The sequence below is a fragment of the Coregonus clupeaformis genome, chromosome 24, assembly GCF_020615455.1.
Source record: "Coregonus clupeaformis isolate EN_2021a chromosome 24, ASM2061545v1, whole genome shotgun sequence".
NCBI lineage: Eukaryota > Metazoa > Chordata > Actinopteri > Salmoniformes > Salmonidae > Coregonus > Coregonus clupeaformis.
The window spans coordinates 18,475,271-18,496,757 of record NC_059215.1 but is presented as its reverse complement, the minus strand read 5'-3'; the positions used below and the strand labels follow the sequence as shown (position 1 = coordinate 18,496,757).

General features: G+C 45.5%; 1 protein-coding gene across 1 annotated transcript in view; it reads left to right on the top strand.

Annotated features, from left to right (window-relative positions):
* Positions 1-2,999: 2,999 nt before the first annotated feature.
* LOC121537935 (arf-GAP with GTPase, ANK repeat and PH domain-containing protein 1) overlaps positions 3,000-21,487 on the top strand; it is a 35,185-nt gene continuing 16,697 nt past the window's right edge. The window contains exon 1 of the mRNA XM_041845605.1: positions 3,000-3,335. Coding sequence (XP_041701539.1) covers positions 3,173-3,335 — 163 coding nt within the window. The 5' untranslated portion in view covers positions 3,000-3,172. The remainder of the gene's footprint in view (positions 3,336-21,487) is intronic.

Below are 21,487 nucleotides of genomic sequence, written 5' to 3'. Positions count from 1 at the left end.
AGTTCGTGTGGAGAGGTGGTCGAGGTGGTCAGCGAAGACAAAGAACAGTAATATCTGATGAAATCAGAGCTACTGTGATTGACCATGTTCTTGTCCATGGTATGAGCATGAGGGAGGCTGGACAAAGGGTACAACCAAACATCAGTAGATTCACTGTGTCCACCATAATCCGAAGATTTAGAGAAGAGAACAGGTAATTACCTTTTTTTGACATTATAGTACAGTATGTAAATGTTGACAGCAATTACTGTATGACATACTATATACTGTACCACAGTATACTGTAAGTGAATATATGTTTCAGTACATCACTGTACCAATGTACTGTAGTATTGTAATGGAGGGTTGGTCTAACTGTTTGTAGGCCTAGTATTCCATGTATATTTTTTGTAACTCCATGTTCTCTTTTGTAGAATTGAAAGACTGCCACATGGGGGTGGGAGGACAGGTATGTTCTCCCCACACCAAGAGACCCTAATTGTTGATATGGTCCGTAAGAAAAATGCCATTAAACTGAGCGAAATTCAGCAGAAGATCATTGAGGACCATTTACATTTTGAGGGTATCAACAGTGTCAGCCTCTCTACTGTTGATCGTGTCCTCAAGCGCAACAGACTGCGCATGAAACAGCTATACAGAGTGCCCTTTGATCGCAACTCAGACAGAGTCAAAGAGCAAAGATTCCCACATTCAATGTTGATTACTCTAAGTAGTGATTTACTGTAGTGGCCTAAATCACTTTTTCCGTATCACTTACAAAACTATATCTATTTCTACAGAGGGTTTTTCAACTGGATGCAATGGAAAGACCCCATCAATACATCTACATGGATGAAGCTGGGTTTAATCTCACCAAAAGGAGAAGGAGAGGCAGAATGTGATTGGCCATCGGGCCATTGTTGGTGTTCCTGGGCAGCGTGGTGGCAATGTCACATTATGTGCTGCCATCAGCAATCATGGGGTTGTCCACCATCATGCCAACCTGGGGCCCTACAACACTCACCAGCTCCTCATTTTCCTCAATCACATGCGAGATGCTTTGTTAGGGCAGCAGGATGAGCATCCCATCTATGTTGTTGTTTGGGACAATGTGAGTTTTCACAGAGCCCTCCAGGTTAGAGAGTGGTACAATATGAACCAAGGTTTTATCAATCTTTGCCTTCCACCGTACTCCCCTTTCCTAAACCCCATTGAGGAATTCTTCTCCTCATGGCGGTGGAAGGTATATGAACGCCAACCTTACACCAGGGTAAATCTCCTGCAAGCCATGGGACTTGCCTGTGGTGACATAGGTGTGGAGGCATGCCAAGCCTGGATACGGCATGCCAGGTTTTTTTTCCCCGTTGCCTGGCCAGACAAAATGTGGCCTGTGATGTGGATGAAGTCCTGTGGCCTGACCCAGTACGGAGACATGATGCTGTGGCTGAGTAATGCACTTATTTGTATATTTCTGTACTTTATTTTTACATGGGCTTACTGTACACAAGTGGCAAACGCATAAGATTTCTGTTTGTTTTTACAAGTGCTACATGTAAATGCACAAGATTTCTGTTTTGTGTTTTTGTACAAGTGCTAAATGCACAGGTTTTTTTGTTTTGCAACATGCATTTAGCCTACAGTGAACAAACAAACATTTATTTCTCCAGCTTCATGTCCTGAGCATTGTGTTTTCTATTTTTCTACGTAGTGTTTAGTGACTGTTCAGTAGTGTTTTTTATTTTGATTGACTCGGGGCACGATTTGACAACATAGTTCAGTTTTGAGCACAGATTGAACTGTTTTGAGGTGAAAGTTTGGTTTTGCAAGAAGAGTCTGAGGTTTTGTGAATGTAGCTTGAAAATTGGGTTTTGTGTTCACAGTTAAGAGAAAAGGAGAGCAGCTTTCAAGAAATGTGTCTTAGCAATCGAGAAAAACTGTAAAATAAAGTGGTGATCCTAACTGACCTAAGACAGGGAATTTGTACTAGGATTAAATGTCAGGAATGATGAAAAATTGAGTTTAAACGTATTTGGCTAAGGTGTATGTAAACTTACGACTTCAACTGTAGGTCCCTTCCCGTTTCGTTCTATTTGCTTCCGTTTAAGATGCCCCTGCACACAAGGAGAGAGAGAGAGAGAGAGAGAGAGAGAGAGAGAGAGAGAGAGAGAGAGAGAGAGAGAGAGAGAGAGAGAGAGAGAGAGAGAGAGAGAGAGAGAGAGAGAGAGAGAGAGAGAGAGAGAGAGAGAGAGAGAGAGAGAGAGAGAGAGAGAGAGAGAGAGAGAGAGAGAGAGAGAGAGAGAGAGAGAGAGAGAGAGAGAGAGATTTCCCCTTTCGTACAACACTGAACATAGCCTTAATATAACATTTGACATTTTTGTGAGTGTAATGTTTGCTGTTCATTTCTGATTGTGTATTTCACTTTTGCTTATTATTTATTTAACTTGCTTTGGTAATGTAAATATGTTTCCCATGCCAATAAAGCCCTTTGAATTGAATTGAATCTAATTTAATTGAGAGAGGAGGCAATCAAAGGCTGATGATTATTATGTAAACATTAACCTACCCATGCATCACTGTGATTAACATTATGAGCCATGACACCCCATTTCAGATACCAGCCTCACCATCTAGAGACAGAGGCTCTCATGTTATTTCAAATCGAATCAAATGTTATTTGTCACATGCGCCGAATACAACAGGTGTAGACCTCTCCGTGAAATGCTTACTTAAAAGCCCTTAACCAACAATGCTGTCCTGTTGTGAATAAATGTAGCTCAATAAACACCAACAGTTTATGCAGATATTGTACATTAAATTGTATAATCATGTCAAATTCTAAACATTGGTGAGAAAATAGAGTGATTTTTTAAATCAGCCATAGGGACCTTTACAATGTGTAGCCTAGCCTTAGTGCACAACAGACTCTGCTTTAACAAAAAGCAAGCAACCACACAGTAAGAAATATGGTTTGAAATAAGGAAGTGAGTTCAAAGCCGTCAGAGGAAATTGAAAAACGTTGCAATGAGAGCTCTGGTGTCCTGTGGTCTAAACTATTGAGTGTAACTTTCTCTTGGAGTATATTTATTTTGCATTTTAACGGAATGAACATTTGTGGAATGAAAAATAGAGGAGTTCAAATGGGCTGAAGCAACTGGATTCTTTACCCAGTTCATTTCAATCTACATACTTCAAGATGAATAGCAGCAATAAATGGTCTCAGTCAAGTGCCATAAGAGCAGAGGTAAAACGGCATGAATCCGTTCAGAACACAATCAACAAACTTTTCAAGCAGTTTGAGAGGGTTGGTGATCAGCAGCTCCGCTCTGGCCTTAAGGTTTACCTCCACAGTATTCAAGGTAAGCTCTCCTCTCATTACAGCATGGGCAAGCTTTGTGTCACTTCAAATTACAATATTCCGTTTTCAATTGGTGTGACCTATACCATGGTTTTACTGAACTGAACTTGTCATATAGCATTCAAACGTGATTTATGCAGTTTTATGTTATAAATTAGTTAATAGTTATATGCTCTCTCTTGTTTTCGATTAGCCAATGTCAAGTATTTTTTAGCTCATCTACTATAGTACAGTTGCTTAGTGGTCCAGTTTGTTTGTGTCTTGTGAGTATATTTGAAAAAACTACTGACTTCAGATCATGATAATATCAACCTCTTGTAGCTTCCTGTGTTTGACTGAGGTGGGGATTCGTTCTTCCACACATCCTCCCTCTCAGTTCAGTCACAACACTTGCTGTTTCTCTGTGGCCATTGCCATGGCAGCAGGTTTGTTCAACCCAGAACTATGTGCTGCTGGCCTACTTCCTGCCTGTCTGCCACTCTTTTTCTTCTTCTGTTGCCCTCAAAGCCACTTCCTCTCAAACCAGGACAGTTTCCCACCATAGTTCGCATGCGAATTATGTGACTTTCGTCACTTCCTCCATCCGCCCTCCCACAGTTGTTTAGTTACTTTCTTGACTTCACAGAGACTCATTGTATTACTCTCATTCTCATTCTCGTTGTTAGTCTCTGTTTAACAAATGGATGAGATTAAATTGCATAATAAGAATGAGACAGAGATTTAGAAAATAATTGGTTAACCATTTCTATGTGGATCATGAATGTATTATTTAATCACTCTAGTCTCTAGTCACTCTCCAGTTTGACTGATGAGAGAAAAGTCACTAGAATCTCTAATTAGTTGAGAGCCACTGGTGCTTTACTACTCTGTGGCTGCATCCCAAATGGCACCCTATTGTCTTTATAGTGCACATAGGGCTATGGTCAAAAGTAGTGCAAATGTATAGGGAATAGGGTGCTATTTGGGACACAGCAATATGTGTTGACACCTTTTGAGTAGATTTGTATGATCTGCCAGACCTCTGGATAGCCTGAGAGATATCTGCCTAATATACATTCAAACATTCATTTTACATACAGCGCCTTCAGAAAGTATTCACACCCCTTGAAGTTTTCCACATTTTGTTGTGTTGCAGCCTGAATAAAAAATGGATTAAATTGAGATGTTGTGTCTCTGGCCTACACACAATACCCCACAATGTTAATGTAAAATTATGTTTCCCCCCCCCAAAAAAAAATGTAAAGCTGAAATGTCTTGAGTCAATAAGTATTCAACCCCTTTGTTATGGCAAGTAAAAATGTGCTTAACAAGTCACATAATAAGTTGTATGGACTCACTCTGTGTGCAATAATAGTGTTTAACTTGATTTAGAATGACTACCTCATCTCTGTACCCCACACATATAATAATCTGTAAGGTCCCTCAGTCGAGAAGTGAATTTCAAACACCGATTCAACTACAAAGACCAGGGAGGTTTTCCAATGCCTCGCAAAGAAGGGCACATATTGGTAGATGGGTAAAAAGAAAAGAAAAAATGACATTGAATATCCCTTTGAGCATGGTGAAGTTATGAATTACACTTTGGATGGTGTATCAATACACCCACTCACTACAAAGATACAGGTGTCCTTCCTAGCTCAGTTGCCGGAGAGGAAGGAAACCGCTCAGGGATTTCACTATGAGGCCAGTGGTGAATTTAAAACAGTTGCAGTTTAATGGCTGTGATAGGAGAAAACTAAGGATGGATTAACAACATTGTAGTTACTCTACAATACTAATCTAAACGACAGAGTGAAAAAAGGAAGCCTGTACAGAATTAAAATTGTACAAAACATGCATCCTGTTTGGAATAAGGCACTAAAGTAAAACTGCAAAAACAATGTGGCAAATAAATGAAATGTATGTCCTGAATACAAAGAGTTATGTTTCGAGCAAATCTAACACAACACAACACTGAGTACCACTCTTCATATTTTCAAGCATGGTATTGGCTGCATCATGTTGTGGGTATGCTTCTCATCGGCAAGGACTAGGGAGTTTTTTGGGACAAAAATAAATGGAATAGAGCTAAGCACAGGCAAAATCCTAGAGGAACTCCTGGTTCAGTCTACTTTCCAACAGACACCTGGAGATAAATTCACCTTTCAGCAGGACAATAACCTAAAACACAAGGCCAAATATACACTGGAGTTGCTTACCAAGATGACATTGAATGTTTCTGAGTGGCCTAGTTACAGTTTTGACTTAAATCGGCTTGTAAATCTATGGAAAGAATTGAAATGGCTGTCTAGCAATGATCAACAACCAACTTGACAGAGCTTGAAGAATTTTAAAAATAACAATGTGCAAATATTGTACAATCCAGGTGTGCAAAGCTCTTAGAGACTTACCCAGAACGACTCATAGCTGTAATCACTGCCAATGGTGATTCTAAAATTAATTGACTCAGGGGTGTGAATAATTATGTAAATTAGATATTTCTGTATTTAATGTTCAATACATTTGCCAAAAATGTCAAAAAACACATTTTCACTTTGTCATTATGGGGTATTGTGTGTAGATGGGTGAGAAAAAATTATATTTAATCCGTTTTGAATTCAGGCTGTAACACAACAAAATGTGAAATGAGTCAAGGGATATGAATTCCTTCTGAAGGCACTGTAATTCATAAGTTTTGGCTATCAAAAGTTCAATGGCAGCCACGATCAAAGAATGTCCCTCTCAGATGGGTACCATTTGGGACGCTTACATAGTGTGGAGTACACTGGTGGAAAGACGGGCATTTCTGTTAGGAAATTAATGCTAGTGAGTCGGATGAGTGGGGAGAAGAAGTGATGCTCCCAGAGTGCAGAATGAAGCCATTTGAATTGGGATCTGTCACAAACAGCAGCTCTGTTCACTGCAGCATGCCAAGAGAGTGGGGAGGGTGGGAGATATCTGTAGAGAAAACAGATTAAAGAGGACCAGGGATGGTTCACAGCAAAGATGAAATAATATGAAAAATCACAGCCTGAACACTGCCCTCAGTGTCCATCTGACTCTCTCTCTCTCTCTCTCTCTCTCTCTCTCTCTCTCTCTCTCACTCACATTCTTTCTCTGTGTGCATGTGTGAGTGTGTGTGAGAGACAAAGAGAGAGAGAGTGAGAGAGCGAGAGAGAGAGAGAGAGAGAGAGAGAGAGAGCACACGTCTGATATTTCTTGCCTTGGGCAACCGGATTCTTCATCTCAAATCTGTGGGTGTCTATATCAGATTCATTAGATTAATCAAGAAACAGAACAGAAATATACACAGAAATTCAACACTGAAAACAGGATTTTATATGGACACGTGGCAGTAGTTCCTGTTTTAGATGAACTGCAGGATTTTTACACATAAATTGACCTGCTCTCCAAAAATAAAATGTTGCATTAGCCGCAAGGTGGATTTACCAGTCGTATTAATTAACTTCCTCTGTGTTTGAGACTGTAGTCATGTTGTTTCTAGGTTGCGTTTCCCCCCTGTAGATGAAACGCTGTCAGAATCTTGTGTATTCAGTGTGGTCATGGCCCCCTCAGTGACTGTGAGAGGGCTAGAGGGAGGGAGAGAAGGGGTGAGAAAGGTGGGTAGACAGATGCTGTGTCTTAGGATGCTAGCAGGGAGAGACTGAGATGTCAATCTAATGTATGTGAAGATTCTATACATTTACAACCCTCACAAAACTGTCCGTAGACAACAGGTTTTTACAAAGGAAACCCATAAAATGTATGTACAAAAATTCAATGAAACGGCATTAATAAGTCTATTATAGAAAATGTTCATTTTTATTTTATTTTTATTTTTATGAATTTAACGTGCAATTATTTTATTGATGGCCATTATGTTCTCTCCCTCTCCGCTAATGAACACATCCTGTATGTGGTATAGAAGGCTACATGGATCGTCACTCACACACACACACACACACACACACACACACACACACACACACACACACACACACACACACACACACACACACACACACACACACACGTACACATACACACACACACACACACACACACACGCACACACGTACACATACACACACACATACACATACACGTACACATGCACACACACGTACGCACACACACACACACACACACACACACACAGAGATCCTCCGGTGAGAGAGTAGGAGAGGATCAAGGACAATTGTTCAATCACTGGAGCTGGGAAGATCCTAGCACCTTAGTAACAAGCCAGATCAGCATCTTGAGTAAAGCCTGATGGGGAAGCTGATGAGTGGCTGTGAGTACGGATCTTCAGACAGCTGTGGTATACCGTTTTTTACAATCACTTTGGCACTCATTTCAGAACCTTGACGTCATTTTTCAAAATGCTAGACACAAAACTCAAAACGGTCATCACTTGTAACACAGGCTGTCCAATGTTCAAAACATTGCATTGTGCATTCATATCTTTAAAGAAATCTTGCACTTGCACAATCATTGGTTCAAAAAACAAATCTATTGTGAAATACCAATGAAACGTTAATTTAGATCACCCACACACAAGCAACCGATAGTTTCACTGTGTCATTGTTCGTACAATCATTAAATGTTGTAGTACAAAATAGGTGATACATGTTTCATTATGGTACTACATGTAAATACATCCCTGTGAAAGTACTGCAGTAGTAGAGAGAATACTACAGACACAGTGGAATCATTGAACAAAATCTGAAATATATTGATGAAAAACAATACAGTACTGTAAAACATCAAATGCAGTGTTCCTCAACTTGCTTGCTTGTACTGTAAAAAGCAAAACATAGGAGTGATTACTGTACTTCTACATTTTCATCAACTCTGTCTTGTGGATTTGGCCACAGGTTCTCATCTACATCACAATGGATGTTTTCATTAGCCAAACATCTTGGAAAAAACCTTCGGGCATGGCGAATCCAGGCCTGACACTGGTCTGCCGTGATGTCATTGCATGCGTCATCCATGGCCTGGAGAAGATTAACTTGTTCATGAGGGCCTATCATAAACCTTCCATCTCCATGTGGAAAAAAATTCCTCAATCGGGTTAAGGAAAGGAGAGTATATCCCACACAATGACATGGGTCACGCCATCAGCTCTACAGACCTGATCGAGCTCATCAAGGAAGGTTACAAGGAGAGCTGCATTATATGATCCAATACGAGGTCTGCGTCCCACCACACCATCTTCTGATATAGCCGCACACATGGTAATGTTGGCCCCACGTTGTCCAGGTACTTGGATGGTTGCCCGCTGGCCAATGAAATTCCGACCTCTCCTCCTTGTCTTGGCCAGGTTAAAGCCTGCCTCATCCAAATATATGAATTTGTGATGGTTGTCATCAGCATCCAGCTCCATCACCCTCTAAAATGCATTTTGGAAAGAGATTTACTGATTACTGTACAATGTAGAATTATTAGGGATTTTTATTACAACAGCCATCTTGAAACTGAACATACAGTGAGGCAAAAAAGTATTTGATCCCCTGCTGATTTTGTACGTTTGCCCACTGAAAAAGACATGATCAGTCTATAATTTTAATGGTAGGTTTATTTGAACAGTGAGAAAATGCATGTCAAAAATGTTATAAATTGATTTGCATTTCAATGAGGGAAATAAGTATTTGACCCCTCTGCAAAACATGACTTAGTACTTGGTGGCAAAACCCTTTGTCCCACTCCTCTTTGCAGATCTTCTCCAAGTCATTAAGGTTTCGAGGCTGACGTTTGGCAGCTCGAACCTTCAGCTCCCTCCACAGATTTTCTATGGGATTAAGGTCTGGAGACTGGCTAGGCCACTCCAGGACCTTAATGTGCTTCTTCCTGAGCCACTCCTTTGTTGCCTTGGCCGTGTGTTTTGGGTCATTGTCATGCTGGAATACCCATCCACGACCCATTTTCAATGCCCTAGCTAAGGGAAGGAGGTTCTCACCCAAGATTTGACGGTACATGGCCCCGTCCATCGTCCCTTTGATGCGGTGAAGTTGTCCTGTCCCCTTAGCAGAAAAACACACCCAAAGCATAATGTTTCCACCTCCATGTTTGACGGTGGGGATGGTGTTCTTGGGGTCATAGGCAGCATTCCTCCTCCTCCAAACACGGCGAGTTGAGTTGATGCCAAAGACCTCGGTTTTGGTCTCATCTGACCACAACACTTTCACCCAGTTCTCCTCTGAATCATTCAGATGTTCATTGGCAAACTTCAGACGGGCATGTATATGTGCTTTCTTGAGCAGGGGGGACCTTGCGGGCGCTGCAGGATTTCAGTCCTTCACGGCGTAGTGTGTTACCAATTGTTTTCTTGGTGACTATGGTCCCAGCTGCCTTGAGATCATTGACAAGATCCTCCTGTGTAGTTCTGGGCTGATTCCTCACCGTTCTCATGATCATTGCAATTCCACGAGGTGAGATCTTGCATGGAGCCTCAGGCCGAGGGAGATTGACAGTTCTTTTGTGTTTCTTCCATTTGCGAATAATCGCACCAACTGTTGTCACCTTCTCACCATGCTGCTTGCCGATGGTCTTGTAGCCCATTCCAGCCTTGTGTAGGTCTACAATCTTGTCGCTGACATCCTTGGAGAGCTCTTTGGTCTTGGCCATGGTGGAGAGTTTGGAATCTGATTGATTGATTGCTTCTGTGGACAGGTGTCTTTTATACAGGTAACAAACTGAGATTAGGAGCACTCCCTTTAAGAGTGTGCTCCTAATCTCAGCTCGTCACCTGTATAAAAGACACCTGGGTGCCAGAAATCTTTCTGATTGAGAGGGGGTCAAATACTTATTTCCCTCATTAAAATGCAAATTAATTTATAACATTTTGGACATCTGTTTTTCTGGATTTTTTTGTTGTTATTCTGTCTCTCACTGTTCAAATAAACCTACAATTAAAATTCTAGACTGATCATTTCTTTGTCAGTGGGCAAACGTACAAAATCAGCAGGGGATCAAATACTTTTTTCCCTCACTGTACCTGAACATACTCAGTCCTCATTTGCTTCACTCTGTCTGCATTTCTTTCAAAAGGCACACGATATAGTTGTTTTAAACATTACAGTAAGAAGACACTTGGTCACATCACCTACTCTGTGATACACATTGGTATGCAGTCATTTGACAATTGAGAGTAGCATAATGTTTAGTGGATGCTGACGACTTACCGGTTCTCATTGCGGAAAGTTCTGATTATTGAGGCCACGGTTGACCTTCTGAGGTTTGGTTGTATCATTGTAGCCGCCTCAGTCATTGTCATGCCATGATTTATGACATGGTCTACAACTATTGCTCGGATTTCATTGGACACTCTTTGCTGTTGCTGCCGCTGTCTTGGTCCGTGGCCTTGTCCTCTACCACGTTCCCCCACACCTCTCAAACGAGGCCCACGACCACTTCTCAGAAGGGGTACTTGTCCCCTGCCATTCCTTTGACCAACACATCTTCCTCGTCTTCCTCCCACCACTGCTTGACCTCTATTGTGACCTGGATCACCTGCCGGCTCCATGTTACAGTACGTATCGCTATGTTGTTGCAAGTGGATCCCAATCAATTCTTTATATACTCGTTCCGGAATGTGAACTCAATCATCAGTAACGAGTTGGCAGAATTGGACAAGCAATTACAAGGGCCTGCATCCATACAGTGCAGTACTGTCAATACTGTAAATAGTCTGAAAAGGTGGTACATGGAACCATAGAAACGGTGTCTGATAAAGAATGATGATGAAATATTACATCCATAGATAATGTAGTCTAATTGGTTCATGCTCCACGCTAATTGGTGACAATGAATCTCGTTATCTTGAAACTTTCATGATCTAAACATGGAATATTGTTTGTCTGTTTCCATACAACTATGCATTAAGAGTAATGCAACAGTTACTTATCATTTCGAGCAGTTGTATCAATTGATAGTTGGATAATTGTAATGAAATGAATAGACACTCATCTGAAATGTAATGTGTGAATTGCCTTTTGAAATAGTAGTATTTTGATGTTAAGTTGTGTCATATTGAACAGGTGATTTTTGTTAAATGAACAAATGATCTTAGTTTTATGTGTATTGTATCCAAGCAATTGAAAAAAGTGTTAGAGTTTTGAAAAATGTGCATTTTGATCATTGGTTGTGAGTTTTGTGTCTGGAGTTTTGAAAAATGACGTCAAGGTTCTGAAATTAGTGCCAAAGTGATTGTAAAAAACTGTAAGAAGAACAGACAAGGGAAAGGAGAAAGTGAAGTCAGTCTCTATTTTTCTTCCTCTCCACACACCCTCGTTCTGTTCCACTGTCACTCTTCATTACCCTCTCCACAACTCCTTCCTCTTTCATGATGTTCTCGTCCTCTCTCTCTCTCTGCCCCTCATCTTTCTTCCTCTGGTGTCTCTTTCCTTCTTTGTCCAGCTTCAGCTTGTCTCTGTGCTTTACCACCAGCCCTTTTTAATTTATTTTATAGAATCTTTATTTTATAGAATCTTTTTTTTTTTTATCGTATAAATACAATTCAGCTTTCACATCAATACATGGGTTCATTACTACGTAATATGGTTTACAGATTGAATTGTCCTTTCCTCTACACCTCATCACCTCCCCCTTTACAACAGGGAGAGAGAGAGAGCTAGCGAGAGCAAGACCAAGAGAGAGAAGGAGAGAGGGTGATGGGGGGGGAGCAATGAAGAGCTGGGACAGTGCGCAGTCTGCATGCTGAGAGGCAGAGAGGGAAAGAGAGAGAGATAGAAGAGAAACAGGGTTTTCCTTCTCTGCTTGGTTTGGCGCTCACACAGGAAGGGGATCTAGAGGAGGGCTTGAGAAGATTCTCTCTCCATATTCATACTCTCAGGTACCAGCTGTGCGACTGAGTTTTGGACTCATGTCGTACCTGTTGTGTCTGAATAGCAGATAGATTCAGAGCCAGAGACGTCTAGTGTTCATTGCAGAGGCTTGGCTCAGCCTCACAGACCAGTGGCTCTATTGACATGCACAGTGCCTGACATGCTTCGAGGACACAGGGACCGACAGAGAGAGGCGTGATGGTGGCCAGGCGCTGTGACTTGGTCATGCATCTCCAGATCTCTGCCTGCGATTGGATCCTAGTGGCTTTTTCTTCCTGATCCACATCAAACCTAATTACTGTCTTGTCTGTCTCTCACTCAGACCTTTCTCTGAGTAGATGCTCCTGCCAGAACACATGGCTGAAGAGGATAACCCATGGTCTGAACTGTACTGCTGTGAGGATATTTTCTGATACCGTACATCGTTTTTTTTCAACATGGGAGTATTCAAATCCTTCACATTTTCCTTACACTTGATCGACAGTTTCAGTGAAATGTGATTTTTTTCCTTCTGATTTGCGTTTTGCATAGAATATGGGACATGAAGTTGAACACTATTGGAGATGGGTGAGCGGCAACACAACACAAATAAGGTCAAGTGAATAATTGAAACCACATTATACAGCTGCTTTTTATACTCATGTACAGATGTTTTTACCGTAGGATGTTTTAACACAACTGGAACTCTACTGGATGGATATTAGGCTTGGGTGGGGGACTCAGGTGCAGAGACGGACACGCGGACAAAGAGGGTGAATTATGCTGTAGTTTATTCAGCGTGTTATGGTAGAGAGAAGCAGTACAGGGTGGAGTAGCTTCAGGCCGGGGTAGGAGCTGAGTGGGGTGGAGAGCCAGTAGTCCTGAGGGCTGGATGACGAGGATATCAGACAACAGAGCAGGTTGCGGCGTGGGAATGGCAGGCAGGCAGGCAGCAGGAACAGACGAGATCTAAGCGAAGGAGAGACAGGTTACAAACGTGGCAGAAACAACTATAATACTGAGAGAGTACAACTAAACTGAGATTTCGGTACGGGCCAAGTTACCACAGGTAGTGTAGGAACGACCTGGCGCTGGAGAGGTGTCCAGCCCGGGTAGATAACTGCTGGTTGATTGTTGCCAACGAGCTGCAGCTGGATGTAACTGATCTTGTGAGAGAATGGCCACGCCCCCTGACCTAGATCCTCTGGACTGCACAGCAGGGGGAGACAGACACAACACACACAGGGAAAAAAGGGAAAGGAAAACCAGCAGGGACAGGACCAACAGTGCCGGACCGTAACAGTACCCCCTCAACGGGCGCCACCCGGCGACCCACCCGGCTTGTCAGGGTGGTCCCTATGGAAGTCAGCCACCAGCTGCGGATCCAGAATAAATCGTCGGGGAATCCAGGACCTCTCCTCGGGACCGTATCCCTCCCAGTCCACCAGGTACTGAAACCCTCTACCACGCCTCCGGACGTCCAGCAGTCTCCGCACCGTGTAGGCTGGATGGTCGCTCCAATAATCTGCGGTGGCGGAGGGGATCCACAGGCGGACACAAAGGGCTGGAGGAGACCAGCTTCAGCTGGGACACGTGAAATGTAGGATGGACTCTCATGGCCTGGGGAAGCTTCAACCCGAACAGCCGAAGGGTTGATGATGGAGTCGATCTCGAAAGGACCCAAATACCGGGGCGACAGCTACGGGAGTCAGTGCGCAGGGGGATGTTGCTGGAGGAGAGCCAGACTCGCTGACCAGGCTGGAACTGGGGAGCGACTACCCTGTGCCTGTCCGCCACCCTCTTGTTACGCTCTGCTGTCCGTAGAAGAGCCTCACGGGTGTCCACCCACACCTTGCGGCAGCGACGAAGGTTATCCTGAACTGACGGGACGGCTAACTCCCTTTCCTGAGACCGGGAACAATGGCGGTTGGTACCCCAAAGCCGCCTCAAATGGTGAGAGGCCGGTGGCAGATGAGGTGAGGGAATTGTGGGCATATTCGACCCACGGGAGATGTTTGGCCCAGGTGGACGGGTTCTGGGATGTCACACAGCGTAGAGCAGCCTCCAGGTCCTGATTGGTCCTCTCAGTCTGGCCATTGGACTGGGGATGGAAACCTGATGAGAGACTGACAGTGGCACCCAGAGCCGAACAAAACTCCTTCCATACCCGAGAAATGAACTGTGGGCCTCTATCGGACACTATGTCCACAGGTATTCCATGGGGACGGGAATACATGTAGGACAAAGAGGTCGGCTGTCTCACTGGCAGATGGTAATTTTGGTAATGCAACAAAATGGGCAGATTTAGAGAACCTGTCCACGATGGTGAGTATGGTGTCATTACCCTCAGACATAGGAAGTCCAGTGACGAAGTCCAAGCCCACGTGAGACCAAGGACGACTCGGGACTGGGAGAGGCCGCAGCAGGCCCGAAGGAGCCCTGTGGGAAGCCTTATTTTGGGCACAGATGGAACAGGCCGCCACGTACTCCCGGACGTCAGCCTCGGCGGATGGCCACCAAAAGTGCCTCTTCAGTAGCGACAGTGTACGGTTCATACCAGGGTGGCAGGAGAAGCGTGAGGTGTGGATCCAGTTGAGCACTTGCGGCCGCACGGCTGCGGGAACATAGAGAAGGTCGGGGGGCCATCGGCCGGTCCAGGTTCCAACTCTTGTGCCGATCGGACGAGGGACTCGATTTCCCAGTGAACCGCCGCCACCAAACAGGAAGCGGGCAGAACAGATTCAGGATTGCTGGAGTCTTCATTGTCTGTAAACTGGCGAGAGAGAGCATCAGGCTTGACATTACGTGTGCCAGGACGATATGTTAAAATAAACTTGAACCTGCTGAAGAACAGAGCCCATCTGGCCTGACGGGAATTCAGCCTCTTGCACGACTGGATGTAAGCCAGGTTCTTGTGGTCTGTCCAGACTATGAAGGGTTGCTCTGCTCCGTCTAGCCAGTGCCTCCACTCCTCCAACGCCAACTTGACAGCAAGCAACTCCCGGTTACCCACGTCGTAGTTCTTCTCAGCAGGGGTCAATCTCCTGGAGAAAAAGGCCACAGGATGGAGCTTCTGGTCCGTGGGGGGAACGTTGTGACAGGACAGCCCCCCACCCCCGAATCAGAGGCGTCCACTTCCACAATAAACTGCAAACTAGTGTCTGGATGAATAAGAACAGGTGAGGTGGTGAACAGTTCCTTCAATGTACTCACGGCTGACTCGGCCTCAGGCGTCCACAGGAATGGCACCTTAGGGGAGGTGAGCTTGGTCAGGGGGCAACCACTCGGCTGAAACCCCTGATGAAGCGGCGGTAGAAGTTGGCGAAGCCCAGGAAGCGTTGTAGCTGCTTCCGGGACGTGGGTGTGGGCCACTCCACAACCGCTCTGATCTTGTCAGGGTCTGGTGACACTTGTCCCCGCCTCGATAATAAAGCCCAAAAAGGGGACGGACTGCCGGTGGAACTCACATTTTTCTGCTTTCACATACAGTTTGTTTTCCATGAGGCGTTGGAGAACCAGACGGACGTGGGAGACGTGTTCATCCTGTGACTTAGAGAATATTAGAATGTCATCCAAATAGACAAACACAAAACGGTGTAGAAAATCCCTCAACACATCGTTAACCATGGCCTGAAACACTGCTGGGGCGTTAGTGAGACCGAATGGCATGACTAGGTATTCAAAGTGTCCGAGAGGGGTATTGAACCCAGTTTTCCATTCATCTCCCTGCCTGATCCTAACGAGGTGGTAAGCGTTACGTAGGTCGAGTTTGGTAAACACAGTGGCACCATGAAGGGGTTCAAATGCTGAGTTGATGAGAGGCAGGGGGGTATGTATTTCTGACTGTGATGTTATTTAGTCCTCTGTAGTCAATGCAGGGGCGTAATGTTTTGTCCTTCTTCTCTACAAAAAGAACCCAGCTCCAACAGCGGAAGATGAGGGACGAATGATGCCAGAGGTTAGGAGTCGCCTATGTAGGTTTCCATAGCTTCTCTCAGGACGGGACAGATTGAAAAGCCGACTGGACGGCAAAGGGGCTCAGGCAGTAACTCAATAGCGCAATCGTATGGCCTATGAGGTGGTAATGAAAGTGCCTTGGACTTACTGAATACCTCGGCCAGGTCCAGGTACTCCTCAGGGACTGAAGAGAGGTCTGGGGTTTTGACAGGGGAAGCAGGGGAGCCGACCGAGGGCGGAATAGGGCCGACCCAAGGCAAACAGAATGGCAGTGAGTGCTCCAACTGTGTATCTTGTGGTTTTGCCAGTCAATATGGGGTTGTGAAGGCTAAGCCAAGGGAAACCAAGGATAAGGGGGAGGCCGAGGAGGAGACTACTTTAAACTGGATGGTCTCTTTGTGATTGCCGGACAGCATGAGAGAAACGGGGACAGTTTGGTGGGTGATGTTGGCAAACTGATGGCCGCCAATAGCGGTAACTGTTATAGGCTTAGGCAGGGGCTTAACAGGGATCTCAGCCTGAGTGACCAGGTTGACGTCAAGGAAACTATCCTCAGCACCAGAGTCGATTAGAGCAGCTAGTGGGAGAGATAGATTCCTGAACTGGACTGTAGCTGGGATAACTCGAGACGGGGGTGCTGTGGGCATTGAGTCAGGTGTAGCACTCGCAAGTACGCCCACTTTTACCTGCGAGCTTGGCCCTTTGGGCGAACCGGACAGTTAACCAGGAAATGAGTGCGGTCCCCACAGTACATGCACTCACCAGCCCGCATGCGCCCGTTCCTTTTCGGCAGGGGACAGACGAGCACGGCCCAGCTGCATGGGCTCGTCTAGTTCCGTGGAGGGATCCGCTGAGGTGTGGACCCGACCGCCCCTCTCCTGTCTCCTCTCCCGTAGCCTGTTGTCTATTCGTGTAGCAAGGGAAACGAGAACATGAAGGTTAGCAGGCTCATCACGAACAGCTAGTTCATTCTTAATGGTCACTTAGACCGTTAACAAACGCTCCCTGAAGAGCTTCGTCATTCCACTTGGAATCGGCTGCCAAGGTCCAAAAGTCAATGGCGTATTCAGCCACGCTACCCGTGCCCTGTCGTAGCTTCAATAGTCTCTTTGTGGCGGTCCCGGCATGGTCCGGGTGATCAAACACAACTTTCAATTGAGAGGAAAAATCGTCAAACGACAGGCTGGCAATCTGCTGAGTAGAACAAGCCGCTTCTGCCCAAATCAAAGCTTTGCCCCTCATTAACCCCAGTGCGTAATGTACCTTTGAGGATTCCGTGGAGAAAGACAGGGGCTTCTGTTGGAACACCAAGCGGCACTGAAGCAGGAAACCACGGCATTTGTTCAGGTCCCCGGTGAAAGGTTCGGGGTGAGGTTGTAGGGGGTTCCCGAAGGGCAGGAGCGGAAGCCGAACCTGGAGCCACTGTAGGGAGGAACAGGCGGAGGAGAAGCAGAGGGAGGAAGGGTAGTGAGTGTTACCAGGTTAGCTACCTGAGAGGTGAGATGAGATACTTGATCCAACAACTGCTGGTTGTTATCCACAAGAGTCCGGATGAGTTGGTCGTGTTGTCCCAATACATTCCCTGTGAATGGAGGGGCGCGTTGTACGCCATCACCCGTTGTTTCATGTGGCATCTCTGCTGAGTCCATGTTTGGCCAGTTCGTTCTATTAGGCTTGGGTGGGGGACTCAGGTGCAGAGACGGACACGCGGACAAAGAGGGTGAATTATGCTGTAGTTTATTCAGCGTGTTATGGTAGAGAGAAGCAGTACAGGGTGGAGTAGCTTCAGGCCGGGGTAGGAGCTGAGTGGGGTGGAGAGCCAGTAGTCCTGAGGGCTGGATGACGAGGATATCAGACAACAGAGCAGGTTGCGGCGTGGGAATGGCAGGCAGGCAGGCAGCAGGAACAGACGAGATCTAAGCGAAGGAGAGACAGGTTACAAACGTGGCAGAAACAACTATAATACTGAGAGAGTACAACTAAACTGAGATTTCGGTACGGGCCAAGTTACCACAGGTAGTGTAGGAACGACCTGGCGCTGGAGAGGTGTCCAGCCCGGGTAGATAACTGCTGGTTGATTGTTGCCAACGAGCTGCAGCTGGATGTAACTGATCTTGTGAGAGAATGGCCACGCCCCCTGACCTAGATCCTCTGGACTGCACAGCAGGGGGAGACAGACACAAACAACACACACAGGGAAAAAGGGAAAGGAAAACCAGCAGGGACAGGACCAACAGTGCCGGACCGTAACAATGGATTTCAGTCTCTTTTGATATTTGTGGCAGAAGATGGTATTTTTGTACATTGCAACAAAATGAATGGAAGTTTCATTGAAACACTGACAATGGATGACTGGAATCCTAAATCTAAAAGCAATGAAGAGGGGAGTGAAGTAATGGAATAAATACATCTGAGAGCAGTTCTGTTCTAATCCCCTGAGGAAATACTTCAGCTCTCTCTCTCTCTCTCTTCAGCTCTCTCTCTCTCTCTCTCTCTCTCTCTCTCTCTCTCTCTCTCTCTCTCTCTTCAGCTCTCTCTCTCTCTCTCTCTCTTCAGCTCTCTCTCTCTTCAGCTCTCTCTCTCCTCAGCTCTCTCTCTCTCTCTCTCTTCAGCTCTCTCTCTCTTCAGCTCACTCTCTCTCACTCTCTTCAGCTCTCTCTCTCTTCAGCTCCCTCTCTCTCACTTGCGCTCTCTCTAAATTTGCTCCCACCTGCTGCCATATTCTTTTGAGGATTAGGATTTCAAAGCTTGTCAGTCATCCATCCATGTCAGTGTCAGCTCTTTCTGAATGTATTTGTCTATGGTGTGTCTACCGAGCCGACACGCTGCACCAGGGCACCACCTACCTCATCTCCCTCACCCTGGTCAAGGTAGAGGCTGTGGAAGAGCATGGAGGGGAGCAGGCCAGGTCAATCACCCAAGGGAGGGAGGCTGGGGATGGGGCTGGGGTGGAGAAGGGACAGACCCTCAGTACACAGAAGAACCAGGAAGATGTTTCTGTCCTGGAGGGTGGGAAAGGTAGTGAACTCAAACTACAGTGAGGGAAAAAAGTATTTGATCCCCTGCTGATTTTGTACGTTTGCCCACTGACAAAGACATGATCAGTCTATAATTTTAATGGTAGGTTTATTTGAACAGTAAGAGACAGAAAAAAATCCAGAAAAACGCATGTCAAAAATGTTATAAATTGATTTGCATTTTAATGAGGGAAATAAGTATTTGACCCCCTCTCAATCAGAAAGATTTCTGGCTCTTAGGTGTCTTTTATACAGGTAATGAGCTGAGATTAGGAACACACTCTTAAAGGGAGTGCTCCTAATTTCAGCTTGTTACCTGTATAAAAGACACCTGTCCACAGAAGCAATCAATCAATCAGATTCCAAACTCTCCACCATGGCCAAGACCAAAGAGCTCTCCAAGGATGTCAGGGACAAGATTGTAGACCTACACAAGGCTGGAATGGTCTACAAGACCATCGCCAAGCAGCTTGGTGAGAAGGTGATAACAGTTGGTGCGATTATTCGCAAATGGAAGAAACACAAAATAACTGTCAATCTCGTGGAGTTGTAATGATCATGAGAACGGTGAGGAATCAGCCCAGAACTACACGGGAGGATCTTGTCAATGATCTCAAGGCAGCTGGGACCATAGTCACCAAGAAAACAATTGGTAACACACTACGCCGTGAAGGACTGAAATCCTGCAGCACCCGCAAGGTCCCCCTGCTCAAGAAAGCACATATACAGTCCCGTCTGAAGTTTGCCAATGAACATCTGAATGATTCAGAGGAGAACTGGGTGAAACTGTTGTGGTCAGATGAGACCAAAATCGAGCTCTTTGCCATCAACTCAACTCGCTGTGTTTGGAGGAGGAGGAATGCTGCCTATGACCCCAAGAACACCATCCCCACCGTCAAACATGGAGGTGGAAACATTATGCTTTGGGTGTGTTTTTCTGCTAAGGGGACAGGACAACTTCACCGCATCAACGGGACGATGGACGGGGCCATGTACTGTCAAATCTTGGGTGAGAACCTCCTTCCCTCAGCCAGGGCATTGAAAATGGGTCGTGGATGGGTATTCCAGCATGACAATGACCCAAAACACACGGCCAAGGCAACAAAGGAGTGGCTCAAGAAGAAGCACATAAAGGTCCTGGAGTGGCCTAGCCAGTCTCCAGACCTTAATCCCATAGAAAATCTGTGGAGGGAGCTGAAGGTTTGAGTTGCCAAACGTCAGCCTTGAAACCTTAATGACTTGGAGAAGATCTGCAAAGAGGAGTGGGACAAAATCCCTCCTGAGATGTGTGCAAACCTGGTGGCCAACTACAAGAAACGTCTGACCTCTGTGATTGCCAACAAGGGTTTTGCCACCAAGTACTAAGTCATGTTTTGCAGAGGGGTCAAATACTTATTTCCCTCATTAAAATGCAAATCAATTTATAACATTTTTGACATGCATGTTTCTGGATTTTTTTGTTGTTATTCTGTCTCTCACTGTTCAAATAAACCTACCATTAAAATTATAGACTGATCATGTCTTTGTCAGTGGGCAAACATTCAAAATCAGCAGGGGATCAAATACTTTTTTCCCTCACTGTAGAGGAGAGGAAATCACCCTTGAGAGACAAGGCACTGTGTGTGGGCGATGTTCTTCCCAAAGAAAGTGACAAGTTATCAGACGGCGACAATGTTATTACCTCCTCCACTGTTGACAATGTGAAGACTGAAATGTTACCGGGTGGAAAGGATGCAGCAGGTGAGAAAGAGGACAACCAGACAACAACAGTCACCTCAAAACTACACCACAGACCTCGACCCCTGTGGAGGTAGCAGTCGACCCCAACCACACCCCGACCAGGAGCAATATCCCTGTACGCACGGTGGGTCAGGGTCCGGGGTCCCTGCTGAAAGCATACAGCCCATTGGCCAGCCCGGTGACCAGCTGCTGGGAGCCAAGGGATGTCAAGGAAGTCAACCGAAGCCCCACACCAGCCCAGAGCCTGGACTGCAGAGACAGCAGAATCCCAACCCATTCCCCTGGTCCCTGTCGAGCCTCCTGGGCTGAGAGTGGTGAGGGTCGGGCCAGATCTCAGGGTCATGGAGGTAGGGTTGAAACTGGGGACAGAGCAGGGAAGGGAGAAAGAGGAACTGATGAAGCTGGGGACAGAGCTGGTACACAGAAGGGAAAAGGAGGAACGGTTGCAAAGCGAGACAATCCCAGGATGAAGAGATTGAAGAAAAATTCTGCTTCTCTACCTGCATCTGTCACCCTGGTCCCCAAGCCCCCACACAGAGGCAACAGCTGTACCGTGGATAACACTGATCCTTACAGCCAGGCAGAGGACCTCTGTGTGGGCAGAGAGCGCAGCCAGATACAGCCTAGTTCCC